The sequence below is a fragment of the Terrapene carolina genome, unplaced genomic scaffold, assembly GCF_002925995.2.
Source record: "Terrapene carolina triunguis isolate 2854851 unplaced genomic scaffold, T_m_triunguis-2.0 Scaffold21, whole genome shotgun sequence".
NCBI classification, from domain to species: Eukaryota; Metazoa; Chordata; order Testudines; family Emydidae; genus Terrapene; species Terrapene triunguis.
Window position 1 is genome coordinate 38,092,435 of NW_020664372.1, and position 26,041 is coordinate 38,118,475.

Below are 26,041 nucleotides of genomic sequence, written 5' to 3' on the forward strand. Positions count from 1 at the left end.
TTCACATTACAGAGTCTCAGTCAGTGGCTGAATTCCCAGGGTAAAGAGGGAATCATATTTCAATGACAGATAAAAGAACAAATAAAACAAAAGGCGAAGGCCTTAGGAAATGGCTTCCTTTTGCATTTTCATTAAAGCAGTTTACGGTCTTCCTCATCATAGTAATCAATACTGAAAACATTACAGAGTATTTCTCATTACCTACAGTATGTTGCTCAATTTTTTTTCTTCTTAGACCAAATTCAAAATACACAAATTCCATATTTACACTATTTCACCTTACTAAACCAACACCATGACTACCACTCAAGGATAAATCCAGTACTCCATCTTGACATAATATCTTTTTTATTACAATATCCAAAAAACTGGGTATGCAAGAATTTGAGATCTCAAGATCCCTTCTTCAATCTCAGGAATGTGCCATCTCAAGACTGTATATTTAAACCATAAAGGAGTTTAAATGTAAAGAAAAGAGAAAATGCATTTTCTTCATAAACATTCTGTGTGTCTCCTACTACCAAATCCCACCAATCTGTAAACCCTGAAGATTTTCTCTATAAAGCAAATATATATATATCTATATATAGAATAGTGTTGGTAGCCCGCCCACCCCACCCCAAGATCAGTTTTTATTAATCTTCTGTATTAGTGTCAACAATCAGCTACAGATACATATTACTTCGAGAATTAAATACATAATTGTTTAATTCAAACAAGCAGAAGGGCAAGAGGAAAAAGCATTATGTGGATGGCACATTTGGTTGTAGATTACCAAAACATTCAGCCTTTACAATTCAATGATTCTTTCTCTAGCAATCAATGTAAAAAAGAAAATTCCTCTCTGTTGCAATTACAGACCAAAATACACTAGATAGTTTTCTTTTACTACAATCTTACCATAGTAGATTAAGAAGTACTATTACAAAATGCTTTAATTAGTGTACTCTTTACAAAGAGTTAAAGAGGCAATGTAATAGCAGAGTACAGTGTAAAGAGTGCTTCTAGGAACTAGGAATTTTTGTAATATACTACTTGGTAAGCAAAATAGCTACAGAACTCACTGCCACAACTGTTATGTCTACTATATCTCACTTAATTAGCTGCAGCTTCAGTGCATTCAAACTGTGCCCGATGTCTTTCAAATGAACAGTTCTGTCAGCATGAGCAATTTGAACAGATTAACACTGTTTTGAATTGAAAACACCCCTCATTTATTGGAACTAACTATGTAAACGTACACAGAAGAGGGGAGTTTAGAACTCAGGCATGAAAGTGAGTGCTTACAACGCCCATTTAAGTGAAATTTTCAACCTGAGGGGAGGTCATCTGAGATTAACAGAACCGAAAAGATAAAATAGGCAAACAAAACAAAATCAAACCAAAAAAGGACAATAACAACCAACAGAGCAAACACTTTGGAAAGAGCCCATTCTTTAAGCCTGCTTCAGGGAGTAGATTGCTCTGCTCTATAAAAGTGAATTAGGACCTAAGGCTTGAAAGTTATAAGAGGCCTAGGCGGCATAGTCTATCTTCAACGTCACTGAAGTGCTTTCACAAGATATAACTTTTCCCCGTGTTCACTGGTGAAGATGGGAGCTTTTTTGTAGTGTTCCACCAATTCATCCATTGAATGAAATCGACGCTGGCCAATACAATAGACATTGTCCACGAGCTGCACCTTGAAATGTTTGTTCTTCCCTGATGCCTTTAGAGATACTGAGAAGTCACTGGGCTGTTGAAAGAGAGAGAGAAAAAAAGAATTATTGCAAAGTGGTCAAAGAGAAAACACAAATTTGTGGTTTAAGGAGCAAACTGTGATATAAAGTAACTACAACATACTCTATTCTTTGTTCCACAGTATGGTACTTTAGCTACTTAAGAAATCCAAATATCTATTATTCAATAAATAAATTCCCCCCATTATTAATATGTGCAGTTAATGGAAAGCTCCCCAGCTACATAGGCTAACGTAGCAAGTGACTAAATTGCAAATAGTGCAAAACTTACTGGCTCAAACTAGCACCATAAGAATGACAAGAACAGAAAAAGACTAGTGTCATGTATGTTTTTTTCTATCGATAAACTCTCCCTAAAGTCAATTTTCTTATTACAATATTGCTTGGCTGAGGTGAGGCACAGAAGGGAAAATTCCCACGACTTTTAAAAATCATGACCACAAGAGGGCCTTTCCTGCTCTGTGTTACAAAAGAAAAAACTTTCCACCCTTTAACTTTGTTAAAAAATATATGAGGAACAGCTATTGTTTATTTTCATTTTAAGAAAGTAGTATAGGACATAGAATATACATTTACAATACAAATCACCCAAATATAATACTAACCACATACGGTGAAATTCAATTTTTTTTAAACTTAACAATTATTTGAAAGATAAAACAGAACTATTCCATTTACTATTTTTGACATCTATCAACTTTTTCCATGTACCAGCACACTGATTGCTTTAGTACATAGCACTAAAGTGAACATAAATAAATGGCTGCAAATGTTCTCCATGTCTACATTTCCCTCGCTCACATGTGATTTGGCCACTTCTTCATCCTACTGCCACTCTATTTTTAAAAGCAATTGACAACACACTCTTTTTTAAAAAAGAGTGAACTTCCAATTTGTAGTTTTTATTTCATTGAACGTTCATTAAATTTAATACCAATTCTCGCTTTAAATTCTTCCCAGTAGTTTTGGACCCAACTGTTGAAGTTGGGCTCTACTGTAGTATAAATGTTTAATAATGATAGCAACATTTATATAAATCAAAAGTTACATAGTGAATGTCCACCTGACTATACCACTAAGATCTGACCTACGCTACAGAGTTAGATTGACGCAAGGCAGTTTACTTCGACATAATTATCGAAGAGTCTACACTTAAATTTCGCTCTCGCTGATGTAACTGCCCCTCTACGCCGACTTAACTCCACCTCCACAAGCGGCATAGAGTTAAGGTTGAAGTAATTAGGTCAAAGCAGTAGCAGTGTAGACACTGCATTGCTTACGTCAACCATTACTGGCTTTCAGGAACCGTCCCACAATGCCCCACATGGACAGTACAATCAATAAAAGCGCTCTTGGTGAGGACATACACTGCCGACACAAGGAGCAAAGTGTGGAAAAGCACAAGCGATGTAATTACTGCGGCAGCTGTATGCCGATGGAAGCTAGGTTGACTTAATTTTGTAGTATAGACATGGCCTAAATTTACTTTTCTATCAATGTCTCTGGTACAGAACATAATCACAGCTCTTATGGTAAATCAAACAAACATCACTGTGAATGCATTCTATATTCTAAGTCCTGTGTACTTAGTGACATAATTAGACCAGGTTCACAACACGTGGCAACAACTCCTAATTTCTGTGGCAACAACCCCTAAATTCCACAATAACATTAATTTATTCCATTGTCACGAAACACCATTTATTCCCATTTTCTCCCACACAAAAACAGAACTATGGCTATTTTAACTGAAAATTTGTATTGGCATAACGTTCACGAGAGATTATTTTTGACAGTGACTTCTTTTGTGGATGGGTTTTCACTATGCTCTCCAGGCAGCCCAACTCCACTCCCTGGGACTTTGCTCCTGTGATGCTGTCCAAGCAGCCGGGTTCAGGCCATCCCTCTGTCCGCATGTGTCAAAGAAATTTGGAGGACAGGAGTGCAGAGCTTGTAGATGGTTTTACATCTCATTTCCCTGGATCCAAGGGCTTCAGCTACTGCACTATTCCCCAGCCAGCCTAACTTGCCAGTTGAGCTGTGCAGAGAATGGTAATTCAGTTTCATTGAGGATTTTGATATTTCACAATTTAGTTTTGTTCCAATTAGGAATGAAAACCAACATTTTCTAAATTCTCTACTAAAGAGTCCTCCAATGTGGTCTGCTGAGGAGCTGGGCAGGCAAGCTGGCAGGGTTCTAGCGGATCGCTGCCTGGGTTCAACTGGAACTTTGCTGAAACTGAACCATCTCAGTGAAACATTTAGCTTTTAATGAATCCACAAATTCTGATGAACAATGTTTCATTGGAATTTTTCCAACCAGCTCTATTTGCCAGCATAAATTCTTAGATTCCATTCCCCTTTCTCTTCCTCCCCACCCCCCCACCCGCCACCACTCCCTGGCTATAAATTGTACGTTAGCTCTGGCTCTAACCCCCTCCTTCCTGAGCTCAAAGGAACAGTGCAGTTTTCACTGTAATCCAATTAACTCCCCCTAGTGAGGAAAACTGGAAAGCAAGAGGCAGCTGCAGACCAGTCTTGACCAAGAAGGGAAACTGAATACAAAATATCAGAAGCTTGCCTGCACAAGCTGTGGAACTGCCGAGTCCATGGGCCCTGACTGAGATGAATAGGGCAGTTCACAGTTTTCAGAGCTATTGTTGCAGGCTCTCTGCACTGCATTGGTTTCAAATCTGTTCATGATTTCAAAGATCATCTTCACAATCATAAGAACTAGAACCATTCATTTAAAAAAATAAAAGCTGAGACTCTGGAGCACGATTTTGCAGCAAGGGATGAATTCTGCAGAAAATTCTGTGACTGCCGGATCACAGAAGTTTCAAAGGGCACTGGCAATGGATAGCATGTCACTAACTTTACTTTTAATATGAAAACTAACAACGTAGGCCTGTAGGAAACAATTTAGTAGGGCTAGCATGGAAGGGAGTAGTAGAACACCAGCTTCTGAGAATCTGAGAAACAAGACCAAACCTTAATATTAAAGTCCTTCTAATTCCTTCTTCTGTAGGTAACACCTAGGCAAAACTCATTTAAAAATACTAACTGAAAAAAATCACTATTCTAACTGAAGACACAGGTATAAACAGAATGCCAGAATATGGAACTGAAAAAGCTACATCATGTCTGAAGCAAAACCAACAACTAAGCTAATCCTTTTGTGCTTTGTGGAGATTTAGTGCCCTCCTGTTTGGTGCAGTGTTGTAAACAGAGCCTCAAAGCTATGATCTCAAGTATACATGTCAAAGCTCTTTACAAAGGTGGATAACTATTGTTATCTTTATAAAGATGAAGAACAGAGTCAGGGGCAGAGCTCAGAACAGAACCTATGCCCTGTGATTTTCAGTCCTGTGCCCAAGCCACTGGCCCACACTTGCTACCATGTCATGTAGCCACACAAACTCCAGTATGTCATTGCACTATTACCACATTGCTTTGTTTTTTCTGACACTTGAAATACAGTTCTGATTGAATACTCAATGTTTCGTATTTTTTCCAGTCCCAGAGTTGCTAATTAGATTTTTGTATAATAGAAGAATTTAGCATCGCTTATTTTTCACCACAGCATGTTGTAAAGTTGCACCCTTTCGATGAACTCAGTCTTAAAACTGTGGAACAGCCTGTATAACTCTCTTGTGAGAGCCATCATCCGGTACAAAGAGATGGAAGAGCTTGAACAGCTGTTGCAAAAAATTTGAAACCCCTTTATTGGCCTCAAATTAGCGAGTAACAAGAATACAAGAAGAATCTGTGAAAATAATTGGACTTGTATTTATTTTGGTTCCTTCTCACTGCAAAGATACAAGTTAAATATTCAGAGAATGTTTTAAAAAATATCTGTGTAAACTATTGCTCTTTAAACTTAATCTTACCATGCTACAGTGTGGTGGTTGAATGCAGCCTGAATTTGGTTCCCTGCTGTCCTTGGATTTGTTCCAAGTTTGTTTGTTTGTTTATTTTTAAAACTGTTTTTAGGCCATTCTCTTTCAGCTTCTGGCAGATTTTCTCTCTTCTCCCACTTGAATTAACTGCTACATTTAGATGGATTGCATGCAAACTTCTCTTGCATAAAAGCCTCAGAAGTTACATACACTCCTTAAAAGCACATTACAAGTAAATCTGAGTCTCTAGAACCTATAAGGTTGTCTGGTGATTCTGCAGCAGGATTATACAGCATAGCATCACGGCAGAGAACCTGTGAGTGTTTCTTCCCCATCAGGGATTTACCTGAATTTCCCCATCAACCCCCTCCACCCCCCAGACAGTCAACAGTACACACTTTAAAAGCATAAACAATAGATGATAAAACATTGGTACCTGAAAAAGCATAATAGGTTTGAAAAGCATGAACAGAGACTATCTTCCTCACATAGCTGTTTTTTTTTATGAGAAGGTTGGTGCATTTGTTTTGGCGATGTTGGCCAACCTAATAATTTCAAATTATGATTTGTAAGCAAGGTCTGAATGAGCTCTCCTCTGACAGCTAGTGATGAGCTGGAGGATGGGGTTGGAGGAAGGCTTCAGGACCAGACTATATTTACATGAACACAGCTACTCTGCCTAGGTATCCAGCAGACAGAGCTGTCTTGGCCAAATGATCGATTTTGCCTGGTGTTGGGTTACAAATCACTTTAGTATTGAATGTGGGGGTAATGGAATGTTATCCTTCTTGTATGAGTAAAGGGCAGAAGGACTGTACTTAGCCTGTCCTGAATGAGGGGGTCACCCACCCTCAACTGAACTGCACTTGCTAAGCAGTGGGTTTGGATGCCAGATCTCAGTGGGGAGAGAGAAGGGGTGGGGACAGGTAATTTGCTTGGTGGTGTGGGCTCTGCCTAAGAATCATAGGCACCATTTGACCTACCCTTCTCCCCTGTTTAAAGATAGAGCTGATTAGACTCGATAGAGAGTTTGTTTGTTTGTTTTACAGTGAGCGCCAGAGCTGAAATCACTGATAATCAGGTATAAGTGCTTAGACCTGCTGGGGGACAGTGTTTTGGTGGAAGAGACAATCCAGCCTGCACTAGCAGTGAGGTTCTTCCACTGAGAGCTGTGTGGTACCTCAAGGGACCGACTCGCAGAGGTCACAGTGGCAGGTGGCAGCAGAAGGTGATGGCGCAGCACCACTGGCGACTGAGCAAGTGGCGAGCAGCTGGAGGAACGAGCAAAGTGCCTTCTCCCCCACCACTATCCAAGGTGGGAGGTGAACTCACACAAAAGAATCTCTGAACTCTGTGTCTCCACTGACCAAGGACAATAACTATGAGTGGAATGCGGTGGAGGGAAAAGGGAGAGGCACGTTAAAGGAACATTTGTTTATTGGACATGTTATCGTGATTTTGCTCCAGAATGCCAGCTTTGTGACTGGGAAATTTATATAAATATACATTTGCTAATAGGCCAAGATTTTTAAAATGCATTATTTGCCAAGATCATTATCTCACATTGTCACTATCTCAAGAGATCGTTATCTTGGGGAGTTTCTATAATAAACATTTTTATTATTATAATTAATTTTTAGGTAACAGCCATACTGGATCAGACCAGTGGTCCCTCTAGCCCAGTATCCTGTCTTCCGACAGTGACCAATGCAACGTATTTCAAAGGGAATGAACAGAACAGGCAACCATCGAGTGATCCATCCCCTGCTGTTCACTCTCTGGCGAACAGAGGCTAGGGGCACTTGGAGTATGGTGTTGCATCCCTGACCATCCTGGACCTATCCTCCATTAACTTAACTAGTTCTTTTTTGAACCCCGTTATAATTTTGGCCTTCACAACATCCCTGGCAAAAAGTTCCACAGGTTGACTGTGCGTTGTATGAAGTAGTACTTCCTTTTCTTTGTTTTAAAATTGCTGCCTGTTAATTTCATTGGATGACCCCTACTTCTTGTGTTATGTGAAAGAGTACATAACATTTCCTTATTCACTTTCTCCACACCAGTCAAGATTTTATAAACCTTTATCATATTCCCTCTTAGCTGTCTCTTTTCCAAGATGAAAAGTCCCAGTCTTTTTAATCTCTCCTCATATGGAATCTGTTCCATGCTCCTAATCATTTTAGTTGCCCTTCTCGTCACATTTTCCAATTCCAATATATCTTTTTTGAGATAAGGCGACCAGAACTGCATGCAATATTCAAGATGTGGGGGTACCATGGATTTATATAGTAAAAGTGGAGGAGCTTGGTTTGCCAAACCGATCAGCAAAGCCAATGCTGGCAAACTATGTGAAAAGGCTGCAAAATACCAAGCCTCTGGACTACACTGACATGCAGAAAAAGCCTTATAAGCCAGTCACTGTCAAAGCCAATTTTAGAAGCACTTAATGAGGCTGTTAAGAATGTTGGAGACCCAACACAGTTTATGCAAACAAACATGGCTGTCGCATCATACTTTCTATTTAAGCAAGAAATATCACACACTACAAAATGGAGGCCAATGTTAAGCACATTGTCGCTTGTTAATCCTGAAGTCGGACACTGGTTCCTAACAAAACCGGCAAATGCTCACCATTTTTCTGCAAGAAACTCAACTGACTGGTTAGAAGCATATGGTGCAACAGTGGAAGACTAAGCAGCTGAAATAGTGAAGAACTCTCTCACCACATTAAAAATATGTGTATACATGGCTGATGAATGCACCAATTCAAATGGGCATCAAATATTAAGTCATTGTGTACGTTACCTTGATATCAGTATAGGCCAACAGATGCAGGTTATAGAAGACACATCGGCTGCATCTGTGACAACCCACATCTCAGAAGAGTTAAATGCTTGTAAACTGAACCCCTAACAGATGGCTGCTTGTGCATTTGATGAAGCTGCAAATTTCTTTGGAAGACATAGTGGAGTACAAGCTTTGCTCAGAGAAAAGTGCAACCCTAATCTCTCCTATGCACACTGAAGAGGCCAGTTAGCACTCCAGCTAGCACTAGTACGAGCTACAGAATCTGCAAAAGACATTTAAAAAGCTATAAATTTAATGTCTTCATTATACTCTTTTTTCAATAAGAGTCCAATAAGACTGAATGTCTTGAAAAAAAAATAGAAGATACACTAGGATTGAAGTTCAAATTAGTCCAACCTGGGAAACCCATTGGCTTTCTCATGAGTGATCCTGGGCTGTTGCATTAAAATTACTGCAACCGTTATTACTGACTTTGGAAAGTATCTACTGAGATGGGACGGATCTAGAGTAGTGAGGCTGGGGGACTACTTTTGCTACTAAGTTCAGAGAAGACTATTGCCATTCTCTCATATAAGCAGGGCTTTGGAGCGGAGCCCGGAGCTGCTCCGGAGCAGTGGAGCTACAGGTTTTTGCCTGGAGCTGGAGCGGAGCCGGAGCACAGCTCCAAAGCCCTGCTCGTAAGTCTACTGTTACAATGCCATCCAGGTATCTGCTACAATAGTAGTAGAACTTTGTCCAGCAATAGAAGCTACACTTGGATCAATCAGAGAGATATCCATTGAAAACATACTGGAAGAAGCAAAGACTTCAGTCCAGAAGTTGACTTGCATATCTACAACAGCGACTTCTAGATTGTACTCAATCTCTATGTGGCTTTTACAGCTGCCTGTCTTATAAAACACTGACAGCTGAGTGGAGTGAGGCACTACCAGCAATAGGGCTGCTATGTGATCAGGACACAATAGAGAATTTGAACACACAGTGGAATATCATACGATGAATGCATGAAGATTTGACTTCAAATTCTTCTTTATCATGACTAGTGTTTCTATCCAATCTTTGTGCTATGTTTCCAAGGATGAAAGAAGTAGGAATTCATCTCTTGCTACTTCCAGTCCAAACAGTTACAGTTAAGCGTTCTTTTTCCTCATTGAATAGAATTTTGTGCAATCCTAGAATCATAGGACTGGAGGGGACCTTGAGAGGTCATCTAGTCCAGTACTCTGCACTCATGGCATCCCTAGACCATCCCTGACAGGTGTTTGTCTAACCTGCTCCTAAAAATCTCTAGTGATGGAGATTCCACAACCTCCGTAGGCAATTTATTCCAGTGCTTAACCACCCTAACAGTTAGGAAGTTTTTCCTAATATCCAACCTAAACCTCCCTTGCTGCAATTTAAGCCCATTGCTTCTTGTCCTATCCTCAGAAGTTAAGAAGAACAATTCATCTCCCTCTTCCTTGTAACAACCTTTTATATACTTGAAAACTGTTATGTCCCCTCTCAGTCTTCTCTTTTCCAGACTAAACAAATCCAACTTTTTTCAATCTTCCTTCATAGGTCACGTTTTCTAGATCTTTAATCATTTTTGTTGCTCTTCTCTGGACTTTCTCCAATTTGTCCACATTTTTCCTGAAATGTGGCGTCCAGAATTGGGCACAATACTCCAGTTGAGGCCTACTCAGCATGGAGAAGAGTGGAAGAATTACTTTCCCTCCCAGTTTGGTATCATCCACAAACTTTATAAGTGTACTCTCTCTGCCATTATCTAAATCAGTGGGTCTCAAACTTTTGTACTGGTGACCCCTTTCACATAGCAAGCCTCTGAGTGCGAACCCCCTTATAAATTAAAAATACATTTTTCTGTATTTAACACCATTATAAATGCTGGAGGCAAGGCGAGGTTTGGGGTGGAGGCTGACAGCTCGCAATCCCCCATGTAATAACCTTGCGACCCCCTGAGGGCCAGCAGTTTGAGAATCCCTGATCTAAATCATTGATGAAGATACTGAACAGAACCAGACCCGGAATGGATTCCTGCGGGATCCCACTTGTTATGCCCTTCCAGCATGTCTGTGAACCACTGATAACTACTCTCTGGGAATGGTTTTCCAACCAGTTTTGCACCCACCTAACAGTAGCTCCCATCTAGGTTGCATTTCCCTAGTTTGTTTATGAGGTGTACTTTCCCTCCCAGACACTATCAAAAGCTTTGCTAAAGTCAAGATATACCATGTCTACCACTTCCCCCCTATCCACAAGGCTTGTTACCTTGTCAAAGAAAGCTATCAGGTTGGTTTGACAAGATTTATTCTTGACAAATCCATGCTGACTGTTACCTATCACCTTCTTATCTTCTAGATGTTTGCAATTTGATTGCTTAATTTTTTGCTCCATTATCTTTCCGGGTACAGAAGTTAAGCTGACTGGTCCATAATTCCCCGGGTTGTCCTTATTTCCATTTTTATAGATTGGCACTATATTTGACCTTTTCCAGTCTTCTGGAATCTCTCCCGTCTTCCATGACTTTTCAAAGATAATTGCTAATGGCTCAGATATCTCCTCAGTTAGCTCTTGAGTATTTTAGGATGCATTTCATCAGGCCCTGTGACTTGAAGACATCTAATTTGTCTAAGTAATTTTTAACTTATTCTTTCCCTATTTTAGCCTCTGATCCTACCTCATTTTCACTGGCATTCACTATGTTAGGGCACGTCTTCACTAGCAACGTTAAAGCCCTGCTGTAGCAGTGCTGTAACATGGCTGTGTAATCGCAGCTATAAAAAAAAATAAAAAAAGCTATAAAGGGGAGTAGCTACTGTCTACACTGGCGCTTTACAGCACTAAAACTTGCAATGCTCAGGGGGGTGTTTTTTCACACCCCTGAGCGAGAAAGTTGCAGCGCTGTAAAGTGCCAGTGAAGACAAGGCCTTAGACATCCAATCACCAGCAACCTTCTTGGAGAAAACTGACACAAAGAAGTCATTAAGCACCTCTGCCATTTCCACATTTTCTGTTATTGTTTCCCCCCCGTCATTGAGTAACGGGTCTACCCTGTCCTCGGTCTTCTTCTTGCTTCTAATGTATTTGTAGAATGTTTTCTTTATGTCTCTAGCTAAATTTGATCTTGTTTTGCGCATTGGTCTTTCAAATTTTGTCCCTACATATTTGTGTTAATTGTTTATATTCATCCTTTGTAATTTGACCGAGTTTCCATTTTTTGTAGGACGCTTTTTTGATTTTTAGATCATTGAAGGTATCCCGGTCAAGCCACGGTGGTCTCTTCCCATACTTCCTATCTTTTCTACGCAGTGGGATAGTTTGTTCTTGTACCCTTAATAATGTCTCTTTGAAAAACTGCCAACTGTCTTCAATTGTTTTTCCCCTTAGGCTTGCTTTCCATGGCATCTTACCTACCAACTCCCTGAGTTAGCTAAAGTCTGCCTTCTTGAAATCCATTGTCTTTATTGTTCTGTTCTCCCTCCTACCATTCCTTAGAATCACGAACTCTACCATTTCATGATCACTTTCACCCAAGCTGCCTTCCACTTTCAAATTTTCAACCACTTCCTCCCTATTTGTCAAAATCAAATCTAGAACAGCCTCTCCCCTAGTAGCTTTCTCCACCTTCTGAAATAAAAAATTGTCTCCAATACATTCCAAGAACTTGTTGGATAATTTGTGCCTTGCTGTGTTATTTTCTCAACAGATGTCAGAGTAGTTGAAGTTCTCCATCACCACCAATCTTGTGCTTTGAATGATTTGGTTAGTTGTTTAAAAAAAGCCTCATCCACCTCTTCTTCCTGGTTAGGTGGCCTGTAGTAGACCTCTACCATGACATAACTCTTGTTTTTTACCTCTATTATCTTTACCCAGAGACTTTCAACAAGTCTGTCTCCTATTTCCATCTCAACCTCAGTCCAAGTGTAGACATTTTTAATATATAAGGCAATACCCCCTCCTTCTTCCCTGCCTGTCCTTCCTGAGCAAGCTGTACCCTTCTATACCAATATTCCAGTCATGTGTATTATCCCACCAAGACTCTGTGATGCCAACTATGTCAGAGTTTATTTACTAGCATTTCGAGTTCTTCCTGCTTATTCCCCATACTCCTCGCATTAGTTGCCTTCTGCCTGATCATGAGCATATCATGAAGGACTGGAAGCATCAGAGACATGAGAAGCCACCAAAGCTGAACGCACTGCATTCGAGAAGTTTATTAACAGAGTTGTGGAAAATTACAAGAAGAAACCAAGAAGGATGTTGATGTTGTGCTTCGTAATAGGCCTGAGTAGCCAACTTTAATTTGTGATGTTTTTAAAACATGAGTTAAATCTAATAAAATGGTCATGAAACATTTTTCAGTTTTTACTATGGTGCCATACAGCCCACCTTCGCCCTCATGGTCTCACCTCTCTTTGGCCATCTCCGCCCCTGTAAATTCGAACATCCCCCCTAACTTCAATTTCTGGGGAAAACACTGTCCCCAGTTATGATGGAAGAGAATTACAGAGTCTAACTGTAAATTACTAAAAGGGAAAATTGAAGATTAAAAACACACATTTGCAGCTTTTCAGTCCAAAATGCACTATTTCTTAAAACTGTGTTGGATTCCTGTGATTTCAATTGCTGTTTATCTATAGCAGTGTTTAAAGTGGGGAGAGGCCCATAAGGGGTGGCAGACTCAGCAAAAAATTAAAAATTGAGCCAAGTCAGCAAAGGATGCTAGCACTCTCCAAACCTGCTGCTTCCAACTTATGATAGACCTCCCATTCTTTTCAGACCACCTTTAAGTACTGATCTATGGGATGACAGAGAGGTGGCTGGTGCCCAAAGTAAGTGATGAGACTGCAGTTAGAAAGTTGTTCCCCCATCCCTATTGTTCTCCACAGGTTGATCCTATTTTCAAAAGTAAAAAACGGGGACTTTTTTCCAACCCAAATGGAATACAATTGTATTTAATGTTAAAAAAGCAAGCACAGACCTGAGACTATGGCTTATTCACCAAGACTCTTTTTGAAATATACTGGTCTCCACATAGGCTAATGGGCCTCATGAATGCTGATCACAGTCAGAAATGTAACTTCCTTGTTGCTATATTAGCTCATATGTTTTGGGAGTGCTCCTATATCATGAACTTCTGGTATGAGTTGGTTCACTGGCCCAATCTGACTCTGGATGCTAAGTTGGAGTTGCACCCCCTTCAATTTTGTTCTTGGATATATTCCTGATACCTGAAGGTTACATGGTAACAAGATGGCATAGTTCCAACATGCAGCTTTGGTCACTAAAAAAGGAATCCTGCAGAAATGTTTGGAAGGCATCAAACACTGATGACTGGCTCACCTCGCAGATAACAAATGACTGGGATTCCGCAGAAGAGGAATACCCAAAAAATACTAAGGAGTTTGGGCTGACTTTTTAGGGTTCTATAATCAATGTAGACTCTGAAGATAGATATGCTGCTTCCCCCTACCCTCCCTTTACCCTAACCCTCTTTATTTAGCTTTTGTATTATGAATAATCTGGTATTTTGGTGCAGTTGGAAACATTAATAAATTATAAACATTAAAAAAAAGCTGGGACTTTTTTGTGGGGATTGCCACAGGAAGCATTTCAGTGGAGTATAAAGGAAGACGCTGGGGAAGTAGGAAGAAAAAGGGATCTGATCTTCCTATTCCCCCTTTCAGAATGAAAGGGAAATGGTTACTAACCTTTACATAACTGTTGTTCTTTGAGATTCGTTGCACATGTCCATTCCACGTTTGGTGACTCCCATGCAGTACCATAGGAGATGGGATCAGAGTTCATGGACATGCTGACCACAACATGGCTTGACCAAACCTGGCATCATCTCTAGCTTGCTGGGTGATGGTGTAGTGGGAAGAAAATGTATGTACTGATGACCAAGTCATCTCTCTGCAGATGTCCTGGACCTCATAGAATGGGCCGTCACTATAGCCAGTGGTGGGATACCCGCCTGCTCGTAGCATGTGTGAATCCAGGATGAGATCCACTCAGCCAAAATAGGAAGGCCTTTCATCCTGTCTGCTACTGCCACAAACAGCTACGTAGATCTATGGAATAATTTTATCCTCTCAATGTATAGTAACAGGGTGCATCTAACGTCCAGTGTGTGGAGACGTTGCTCCTCCCTGTTTGTGTGCAGATTCGGGGGGGAAACGGCAAAAAAATAGCCTGATTACTAGGGCCCTACCAAATTCACAGTCCATTTTGGTCAATGTCACAGTCATAGGATTTTAAAAATAGTAAATTTCATGATTTCAGATATTTACATCTGAAATTTCACAGTGTTGTAACGGTAGGGGTCCTGACCCAAAAGAGGATTGTGGGGGACTCGCAAAGTTATTGTAGGACGGTTGCAGTATTGTCAAGTTTACTTCTGCACTGCTGCTTACGGGAGCGCTGCCTTCAGAGCTGGGCTGCCATAGAGCAGTGGGTGCTGGCCAAGAGCCCAGCTTTGAAGGCAGCACCGCCACCAGCAGAGCGCAGAAGTAAGAGTGGCATGGTATGGTATTGCAACCTTTACTTTTGCGCTGCTGTCTTCAGAGCTGGGCCTTCAGTCAGCAGCTGCCGCTCCCTGGCTGCCCAGCTCTGAAGGCAGCAGTGTAGAAGTAAGGGTGGCAATACTGTGACCCCCCTAGAATAACTTTGCAATTCCCCCCTCCTCTTTTTGGGTCAGGACCCCCAGTTTGGGAAACACTGATCTCCCATGTGAAATCTGTATAGTACAGGGTAAAAGTACACAAAAGATCAGATTTCATGGGGAGAGACCAGATTTCACGGTCCATGACATGTTTTTCACAGCTGTGAATTTGGTAAGGCCCTACTAATTATTGTGAAACTGCAAAATCACCTTTTTTGAGGAATGCAGGGCACAGGCGAAGCTGTAACTTGTCCTTAAAGAAGTCTGTGTACGGGGGTTCTGATGAAAGGGCCCTGATATTTGAGACTCTCCTAGCCAAAGTGATCGCCATCAGACAGGCCATCTTCCAGGAAAGGTACAACAGGGGGCATGTTGCCAGCAGCTCGAACGGGGGCCCCATGAGTTTTGACAAGACCCGATTTAGGTCACATGGGGGAATGGGTTCCCGAATCTGAAGGCATAGTCTTTCTAGCCCCTTGAAAAAATGAACAGACATCTCATTTGAAAAAACCGATCAGCCATTCGTGGAATACCGAAATCGCCACCAGGTGTACTTTAACTGATGAAATTGCCAGACTTTGCTGTTTCAGATGTAGCAAATAGTCCAAAACAGTCGGCAGAGATGACCGTGTGGGCAAGAGACCGTGCTGGGAAGACCAAATGGAAAAGCGCTGCCACTTGGCAAGGTATGTACAGCTTTGGTAGAGGGCTTCCTGATACCTTGCAGAACCTGGCGGACTTGTTCCGAACAGGCCAACTCCTCAGGATTTAGCCATGGAGCTTCCAAGCTGTCAGATGAAGGGTGTCGAGGTTTGGGGAGTATTCAACCTTGGTCCTGCGATATGAGGTCTGGGAGGAGAGGTAGCCGCATCAGAGTCGATACTGAAAGTGTGGCGAATCAGTGTTGGCGGGGCTAGCCTAGGGCTATGAGAATGACTCGCGTTCTGTCTCGCTTGATCTCCAGCAGAACCTTATGCACTAGAGGAATGGAGGGGAAGGTGTAGAACAGGTGTCCAGTCCAACGGAGCAGGAAAGCATCTGTGAGTAAGCCTGGGCTGTGGCCTTCAGGGAGCAGAACTGGTGACATTTCCTGTTCTGCCTGGTGACAAACAGGTCTACCTGGGAAGTCCCCCACCACTGGAAACTGACCTTTACTACATCGGACTGAAGGGACCACTTGTGGGGACTGGAAAAGGACCTGCTGAGGTGATCTGCCAGCTCATTCCAGGCTCCCCAGAAGGTGAAAAGCTTCTAAGTGGATGAAGCGCATTATGCAGAACTCCCATAGTGGATAGCTTCCTCACATGGGGAACAGAGAGCTACTCCCTGCCTGCTGAGTTAGAACATAGCTTGTGACCACTCGAACATTCTTGTTCATGATGTGGGGCAAAAACACCTTACAGGCCAGGCAGACTGCACTTAGCTCCCCGACATTTATATGTAAGAAGAGCTCCTCCTGGGACCACAGGCCCTGCATGCTGAGGTGCTGTAGGTGAGCCCCCGCATCCTAGATCTGAAGCATCCAAACCTAGGGATAACGAAGTCTGGTGTCTTGTAAAAGGGATGCCTGAGCGGACTAAGAGAGGATCCCTCCACCAGTTGAGGGAAGCGAGGACTGGGGCAGAAACTGTGAGCACCGAGTACAGGTGATGGTGACTGGGTGAGTACACTGAGGTCAGCCAAGCTTAAAGGGATCTGAGATATAGCCTCGCATGCTGCACTACTTATGTGGATGCATCCATATGGCCTAAAAGTCTAAGGCAGGAATGGGTTGTCATGACCAGGTGGGTCTTGACTTGGGCTATTAATTACACCATTGTCTGGAAGCAGGCTTCTGGGAGGAAAGCCCTGCCTGTGAGGAATCAAGCACTGCTCCGATAAACTCTATCCTTTGTACAGGGACAAGGGTATTCTGCTCATTTATAAGCAGGTCCAGCACCTGAAAGGTCGACTATATGGAGTTGGATAATGGCCTCCACCTGGGCCTGGCCTTTGACCAGCCAGTCATCGAGGTATGGGTAGACTTGAACCTCTATTCTTCTCAGGAAGGCTGCCACTACTGCCATGCATTTTGTGAAAATGCTTGTGGCTGCCACAAGGCCGAACCCTAAATTGATAGTGAATCTGATTTACAATGAACCTGAGAAACCTCCTGTGGCCTTGGAAAATCGAGATGTGGAAATAAGCGTCTCTCGAGTCGAGGGTGGCATACTAGTCCCCCAAATCTAGGGAGGTGATGATGGAGGCCACGGAGACCATGCAGAAGTCAGCTTTTTGAGATAACAGTTGAGATGGCACAAGTCTAAAATGGATCAGAGATCCACCTTGGCCTTTGGAATTAGGAAATACCGGGAGTAAAACCCCTTCCCTCTTAAGTCCTGAGGAACCTCCTCCACAGCTCTCACTTGGAGGAGGGCTTGCACCTCCTGCACCAGAAATTGCTCATGAGAAGGGTACCTGAAGAGGGACAGGGAGGGAAGGAATGTGTGGGGAGTGGAAATAAACTAGAATGTATAACCCCTTTCTACAGTGTATAGCGCCCAGCACTCCATGGTGATAACAGACCATGTCATGCCAAAGTGGGACAGGCGGTTCAAAAACAAAAGGGGGACAGGATCCAGTGGCATGGGAACTGGTATAATGACCTCTGGCATCCCATCAAAAGTTCTGTTTGGCTGCCCCAATGTATCTGGGCATGCCAGGTAGAGACGCTGAGGTAGACAGGGGCAGCTGCCTTTGTCTAAAACACCTGCTTCGTTTCTTTTGCAGGTCCTGACGGGGAAGTGGAGCTGAGAAATGGCTGGAGTGTTGAGGCCTGAAGTGCTTTGTTGAAGGCTTCAGAGTGTAAAGACCCAGGACTTAAGGGTGGCTCTGGAATCTTTCAGGCCATGGAGCTTCACATCTGTTTGCTCTGAGAAGAGTGAAGCGTCTTCAAGTGAAAGGTCCTGAATCGACTGCTGGATCCCTGTTGGCAGTCATGAGGATTGGAACCAAAAGCATGACTATTGCAAAAGCTAGGGATCTAGCCACCAAGTCTGCCGTGTCCAGGGCACCCTGCAGGAAAGCCCTGACTACAGACTTCCCCTCCTCTACCAGAGAAGAGAACTACTGCCTGAATTCCTGGGGAAGCGAGTCCTTGAATTTCAACAAAGTCCCAGACAATGAAATCGTACCTCCCCAGCAAGGCCTGCTAATTGGAGATGCCGAGCTGTAGAACCCCTGTAGAATAAATCTTTCTACCAAAAAGGTCTAGTCTCTGCGTCTTTTGCCTTGGGGGGATCGCTGCTTGTTGCCCTTGTCTGTCCCTCTTGTTGGCCACTGAGACCACCAGGAACTCAGGAGGGAGTGGGAGTACAAGTACTCATGCCCATGAGAGGGATCAAAATACTGCTTTTTTGGCTCTTTTTGAGTTGGAAGGCAAGGAAGATGGGGTTTTCCACAGAGCTTTAACTGGCCCATGATGGCCTTATTGAGAGGGAGAGCCACCTTTGACAGGGCTGCCGCAGTCAAAATATTGACCAGGCTGTGGGAGGGCTCTTTAACTACCTCTACTTCCAGCAAGAGGTTCGAAGGCCATTCTTTTCAAGAGCTCCTGATGAGCTTTGAAGTCATCATGGGGAGGTGACATGCCCACCCCTGACTGCCTCATCTGGAGAAGAGGATGAGGAGTTCTGCACCAGCAGAGGGAGGTGCTCTCCTCTCTGAGACCACCGAGTATTAGCGCCTGGAGGGGAGTCCCTGCACTGGGGGAAAAACCCAGAGTTTCCAAAATGGCCACTGCATCTGCATAGGCCAATGCCCACTGTGCCAAGCATTCGGGTGTATCCCTGCACATGGATCCACAACCGGATAAATTGATGTGGGGGAGGGGGGGAGAATACTGGGAACAGTTCCTTGGCTGGGGATACGATTCCATTTCTGAGACTGGAAACTTCCTCCAGGGACCATGGAAGGATGATACCACTTGGTCCTGGGGAACGCTGACAAGTCGGGAAGACCTGTGTTGAGGACAGCAGGGACGGTTTCCCCTTAACAGTACCAAACGGGAGTTCAGGGCAACATGCTCCATTCTGCTCCCTGGCACCGACGTCACTGACTCTTGTACTGCCATCGCCAACAGTACCAAAAGCACCCACAAGTCCCTGGCTGCAACAAACACCTTCGAGGTAGACAGCACCGCAATCCTGCTGGTCCCTCTGGTGCTGAAGGTTGATCCAGGACCGGACTCAATGGAGCCTGCGTAAAGGACAGAGTTAACAGTATCGCCCTCGGAGTCAGAGGAGTGGTCAGACTCAGGTCACACTCCACTGTGCTCCCCACACTTGACTTTCTTCAGAGTTGGGGGAACACCCCTTTCAGCCAACAGCGTCTTATGTTTTTTCTTTGGCACTGGTGACAGGTGAACAGTGCAGAGACTCTCATGGTGGGAGGAGCACTCTGCACTGACGCCGTCGTGCTTGGTGCTGAGTCTGACCGAATTGGCTCTGACGAGAGTCGGGGTGCTGCTTCCATCAGGAGGGACTTCAACCTCGTCTCCCGGCCTTTCTTAGTACAGGCCTTGAAGTCCCAGCAGATCTGGCAGAGATATGAGTCTCTCTCAGGCACTTCAGACAACTGGAGTGTGAGTCGCTCACAGGCATAGGTTTGCTGCAGGAGGCACATGGCTTGAAACCTAGAGACCGAGGCATGTCTGCTGCCGGGAGCAGATGAAGACTCCGCTAACATGGTGAAAACGCAAACTACGTACAACAAGTTCACAACTGTCCAAACTAGAAATAAAGAACTGGGATGAAAGAAACAAAGGGAAGGTAGCAAACTAAGACCACAGAGAAGAGTCTTCCACTGAGGAGAGCTTGCTGAAGCAAGAAGAGCAGTTCCAGCGACCATCATGGGCAGAAAAAAGAAACTGAGAAGGTTTGGCTGGACCCCTTATAAGCACATGGCACCAGAGGGCACTAGAGCTGACCCGATGGGTACCACTGAGGGAAAAATTTCTGGTGACTGCTCAAAGTGAGCACACACCTAACGTGGAATGGACACTGCAAGCACTCAAAGAAATATGGTACACTCACTGTAAAGGGCAGGGTGGGAAAAAATTATATGTATACCTCTCTAACCCCTTCTACTGGTCATTAAAACTCCCAATTTCTTCCCATCTAGTCTAGGTCTTAGATCTTGATGGCCAAGACTATAACAGGGTTCAAAAAAGAAGTAGATAAAATCATGGAGGATAGGTCCATCAATGGCTATTAGCCAGGATGGGCAGAGATGGTGTCCATAGCCTCTGTTTGCCAGACGCTGGGAATGGGCGACAGGGGATGGATCACTTGATGATAACCTGTTCTGTTCATTCCCTCTGGGACACCTGGCATTGGCCACTGTCGGAAGACAGGATACTGGGCTAGATGGATCTTTGGTCTGACCCAGTATGGCCGTTCTTATGTTCAATTTCCCTTCACTGTCTCACCCCTCCCCTCCACTCTCACCTATCACCCATAATTTCATTCACCAATTTATCTGCCCCGTTGATACACACATGAAACTCTCCATGCATTGAGGCTCCCGCTCCTGCCTCACATCCACCATCACCAGGATCAAAGGCCCCTCTTCCCTCTCATTACAATATTGCTTCTCCACGTGAAGCAGCAACAATGATGACAGGGAACTATTGTGGGAACAGGAAACTTGTGCAAGGAACTGTATATTCTACCTCATTGGCGCTCAACCTTTCCAGACTACTTTACCCCTTTCAAGAGTCTGATTTGTCTTCTGTACCTCCAAGTTTTACCTCACTTAAAAACTTACAAAATTTGACATAAAAATACAAAAGTGTCACAGCATTCTATTACTGAAAAATTGTGTACTTTCTCATTTTTACCATATAATCATAAAATAAATCAATTGGAATATAAATATTGTACTTATATTTCAGTGTATAGAATATAGAGCAGTCTGAACAGATCATTGTCTTTGAAATTTTAGTTTGTATTGACTTCGCTAGTGCTTTTTATGTAGCCTGTCGCAAACCTAGGCAAATATCTAGATGAGTTGATGTACCCCCTGGAAGACCTCTGAGTACCCCCAGGGGTACACATACCCCTGGTTTAGAACCTCTGTTCTACCTCAGCAGGGGTGGAATTAATCTGATTAGTTCTACAGATCCATATGGTTGCAGATGATGGAATTTTCCCCCAATTTTCTTTTTAAAACCACTGATTTATGTATTTCACATGGTAGGGAAAGTCCGCTTAAAACAGGATTTCTTTTTTATGTTAAAAACCACTGTAATCTGTCAATTATGGGATGATGAAAAATATAAAAGACTCCATGTTTTGGTCACTTGTCACATTTTGAGTGCTTCTGTCACACAGCTGCAGATTTGAAACTTGAATGGTAAGGGAGGCCCTATACTCTGTGGGGCAAACCAGAATTAGCCCATCAGAATCCTGCATTCCTTCCTCTGTCTCTCCTTCCTCTGCTCACTGTGTTGCAGGGAAAGGAGTGTAGTAGCTCCAGCCTCACCAGAAGTCCCCCAGTGGCAAACAGCTGTACTAAATCCTGCAATTTATCAGCCACACTGCAGAGTACCTATAATATGGCCAATAGCTAAGGCATTATTTGTAGTGTTTACCCCATTAGTTCCTAATGACTAGCTTCCCCTGGAATGGTCCCATAATTACAAGGTTAATGTCCTGCAACAGAGGAAAGTGTGACCATAGCAGCCTTCGTGGTTTTCAATGGGCCAAAGAAATAAGTAAACAATGTTTTTGGTTCTAATAAAACTAGTTCATTATTAAATAGTGCACCCAGGTCCCAGCTACATTACAGTCTCCATCTTAATTTATAAATCATCAACACAGCTGCTCTCCTCTGGGAACTAAGCATGTGAGAGCTGGGGACAAAGCATTCTCAGCTGAAGGGATCCAGCTGTGGAATGATCTTCCACAAGATATTAGACAAATCCAGTCTTTAGGAAATGCTTCAAAGCCTACTCTTTTTGATGAAGATATTCCACTATAAACAGAATAATATTCACATCAGCTGCCACATGCACTCCCCTCCAAAAAAAACCCCAAACCCTAACCTATCCCAAGCAGAAATTCTCATAACCCATAATGGGGAAGAACCAAAGACCCAATGAAGTCCATGAAAAGCTATTTTGGGTACATAAGGCTCTCAGATACTACGGTAGTGAGCAGCAGTAAAAAAATCCTACAATGGACAGGTCTGAAAGTATGGGAGAAACTATAGTAAGAGGATGGTCCACATTGATAAGACCCCTTCAGGGAGGAAACCTATGTCCACAGCTTGAAGAGGCTCCTCCAACAAGTGGAATCATACAACATGATGTAATGTGAATTTTTGGTACTACAAAGAAGTACTACAAAGTATATCCACTGAAAATTAGACATCACCAAAGAATTTTAAAATTATTTTAAAAATCTTTTTACACTGCTCTATCATAAGCCTTTGGAAGCTTGAAACAGATGATACTTCACCCGTTTCCCTCTCAACAACATTTATGCATTCTGGTTTACTATATGGTTTCTAGAATTTATTAAAACAACAGTAGTCAAGAACGTGTTAAAACTTATATAAAGGAATGATACGGGCAATAAGATAAAAAATTAAGGAAGGTCAAATTTGGAATGAAATAACTAAGGGCTTGTCTACACTGGCAAGTTTCTGCGCAGTAAAGCAGCTTTTTGTACTCAAACTGCAGTTGTGTACACACTGCCAAGCCACTTTGTGCGCAGAAACTCCTCAGTTGCAGCGCTGCAAAAAATAAAAAGGCTATTTGCGCAGAGCCTCCAGTGCTCTATTGCCAGTGTGAACACTTGATTGCTTTCTGTGCTGTAACTGGCCTCCAGAGCTGTCCCATAATGCCTCAAGTGACCGCTCTGCTCATTGTTTTGAACTCAGCTGCCTTGGAGACATGCGCTCCTCCCCTTTCAAAGCACCATTTTTGATAGCCCTTGTGTGCTGTGCTGATCTGCTCCAGGACACAAAGCAAACCATTAATGTGGAATGCTCGTGCTGTTGAACACAGAGGCAGGTGTGTGTGTGTGTGTGTGTGCGCGCGCGCAGAGAGTCCAGGGAGGGAGGTGGTGGCTGATGTCAGGGTTTCCCCCTCCCCCTGCCTCAGGACTGGTTGTTTCCTGCTGCTGTCTGAACTTACAAGACAGCATGCTGACACACACTTTGTCCCCCAAAACACACTCCCCCCTCCCCCCCTCCACACACACACACACACACTCCTCCCTCCCCACTTCAGTTGAAAAGCAGCTGGCAATGTAGTAGGATGCCCATGGAACAATGGGATTGGGAAACCTGCATCATGTGACATTGTGCCTGCCCCATGAGGTATTGCAAACCCTTCCCAAAGCACCCTGCGGCCAGTTGCAGTGCAACAGGTACCATAATGCACTGCTGTCTTTTCTGTTGCAAGAGCTGCTAATGTGGATGCGCTCCAGCGTCACAAGGAGCACAGTGTGGACACGCAACAGCTGTTTAATTCCAGCATTTTAATAAAAGTGGTATAACTTCTGGCACAGAAACTTGCCAGTGTAGACATACCCTAAACCTAATGCATAACAAAAATATAATTCCTAAATGATACTAAACCAAAGGCAGACACACTAATCCCAACTACAAAAGTATAGTTCTCTGTTTAGAGAAATGTAGTATCTGCAAGACCAGACTGAAGCATTTTGATTAGAGAGAGACCAGGATTGAAGAGAGAATGGAAATGTCAATTCAGAAGACGCCTGAACCTAAACTTTCTGTGTAGTGTTGTAGCAATCATGTTTTGTTGAAGAGCTTAGTAAATTCCATGGGGTTGTCTTGTATGGGGGCACTGACTTACAGCTGACTAACTTGACTATACCTTGACTAAGTCTTGGTATGCCCCACAAGCAACAATCTTACTACAGAGAACCACCATTTGGCAACCATTTTGGACACCAATTTATCAAATATGAGGTCATTAAATAAAAAGGCTAATGTATTTTCTATATTCCAGATAGAAGTCAAAGAGTCTTTTTAGATCTAGACAACAAAAAAGAGCTGTAACACAGTGGTCATTATGGGGCAGCATGTAGTCACGTTAGTAAACGTTGCAAACGTGTTTCTGTTTAGCAATATTTTCAAACTGCTGTAAAATCCATATGCACAGTCAGATCAGCCTGAAAACTGGTATGCTGGTTCAGGGCCTGGGATAGAATTTGTGGTGCATAGTTGGGGCTAGACATTCCTGATATACAGCCCCCAACCCAATTTACATCTTTTTAAAAAAATTACTTTTCTATAATACTTTGTTGTGTAGAGATAATTTTTACCTTATAGGCAGAATCCACATAAAATAGATAAAGACCTACAAAATATTCATCACCCTAGAGTACTGATCACTGAGGACTGGGACCCAGAATACCATGAGCCTCAAGTTCTCTTCTTTCAATGACTGCTGTTAATATTTCTGTGCACTTCATAGCTCTTATTAACTGAGGCCTCATATCCCCTCGACAGCAACAGGCAACTATGATTTCCCCCCATTTTGCAAATAAGTTAACAGAGAGCTGCACAAAGTCATGTCTAGAAAATCTGGGAAAAGAAACAGAAATTAACAGTCCCAGAGAGGTAGAGTTAAGTTGTGAAGCAGCACATTTTGATGGGTTTCCCCTAGAGAAGGAACTAAAACTCAGTAATCTACCAGGAAAAACCCTTAGGTTGCGAGGCCTGAAACCTACACAGAATCATTCTGCAAGACATCATCTGTATGTCATCAATACTATTGTGTATGAAATGAGAATTATAGGGCGTGGAAATACATGTCAGTCCCCACTTCTTCTAACCTCAGTAAGAATAAAGCAGCAAATGTGTTTCAGAAAATAAAACAATATTTTGTGAGAGTTTAATCAAAAAACAAAAGAAAAAAGTAGAATCAATTTTTAAAAACTATTTTCTTGCCTTTAAATTGTTATTCCCTTGACACCAACAATCTTACCGGCAGAAACAAGGTATGCTAGCAAATCCCAACTTAAAGTACACCACTGAGTTAAAAAAACAAACTCCAGTAAACTCAAGAATACATTTATACTTACTATAGGGTATTTCTGTTAATCCTGGAAATGCTCCCTCAATAAAGAACTGAGTAACAAGAGCTGTGTTCAGAAGTGACTATGATTGCAACCTGGCCATTCTGCATCAACTTTTTGTGTGTGTGTGTGTGTGTGGGGGGGGGGGGGGCAGACTTTTGACTCTATTTTAAGAGCTGGATTTAAATTGACCTTTACCTGACCAGCACTAATTATAGCATGTGAAATACAAAATGTACTTCAACAGAAGCATGAAGAACTAAAATATTTTCAATTTCTACAAGCTACCGTATATACTCGTTCATAAGCCGAATTTTTTTAGTAAAAAGGGAAGCACCAGAGACGGGGGTCGGCTTATGAATGGGTATAGAGGGAGAGGTGGGACACAGCCCCTCCCTCCAACAAAGGGGACAAGGGGAGGCAGCACAGCCAGCAGAGACAGAAGGGAAGAGATGGGGCCAGAGTCTCTCTGCTCTGGCCACACTGCTCTCCCCCCAGCCTCCGAAGCAGCTGCAGGTCCAGGGCTGGCAGGTTGCAGCCGTGCTCCTCGGCCCCACCCCCCCAGAGTAGGCTGTGGCCACACCACCTGGCCCAGCCTGCTGGAACATGCTGCGGCTGCGCTGCCCGGTCTAGCCCGCTGGAGCAGGCTGCGGCCACGCTGCCCAGCCTGCCGGAGCAGCTCCAGCCAGGTCAGAGACATCCTCCCTTGGCCCTCCCCAGATAAGGTGGGAAGGGATGGGATGGAGAAAGTGTGGGGGTCCCAGGCTAGGTGTGGGGTCATGTAGTTACTCCCCTGACTCCCAGCTTCTCCCCCCCCCCCCCCCCCAAAAAAAA

General features: G+C 43.1%; 1 protein-coding gene across 5 annotated transcripts in view; it reads right to left on the minus strand.

Annotated features, from left to right (window-relative positions):
• Positions 1-360: 360 nt before the first annotated feature.
• Positions 361-26,041, minus strand: part of NCK2 (NCK adaptor protein 2) — a 205,353-nt gene continuing 179,672 nt past the window's right edge. For all 5 annotated transcript variants that reach the window (XM_024204500.2, XM_024204491.3, XM_024204471.2 and 2 more), the window contains one exon: positions 361-1,735. In XM_024204500.2, the coding sequence (XP_024060268.1) occupies positions 1,541-1,735 (195 nt within the window). In that variant the 3' untranslated portion in view covers positions 361-1,540. The remainder of the gene's footprint in view (positions 1,736-26,041) is intronic.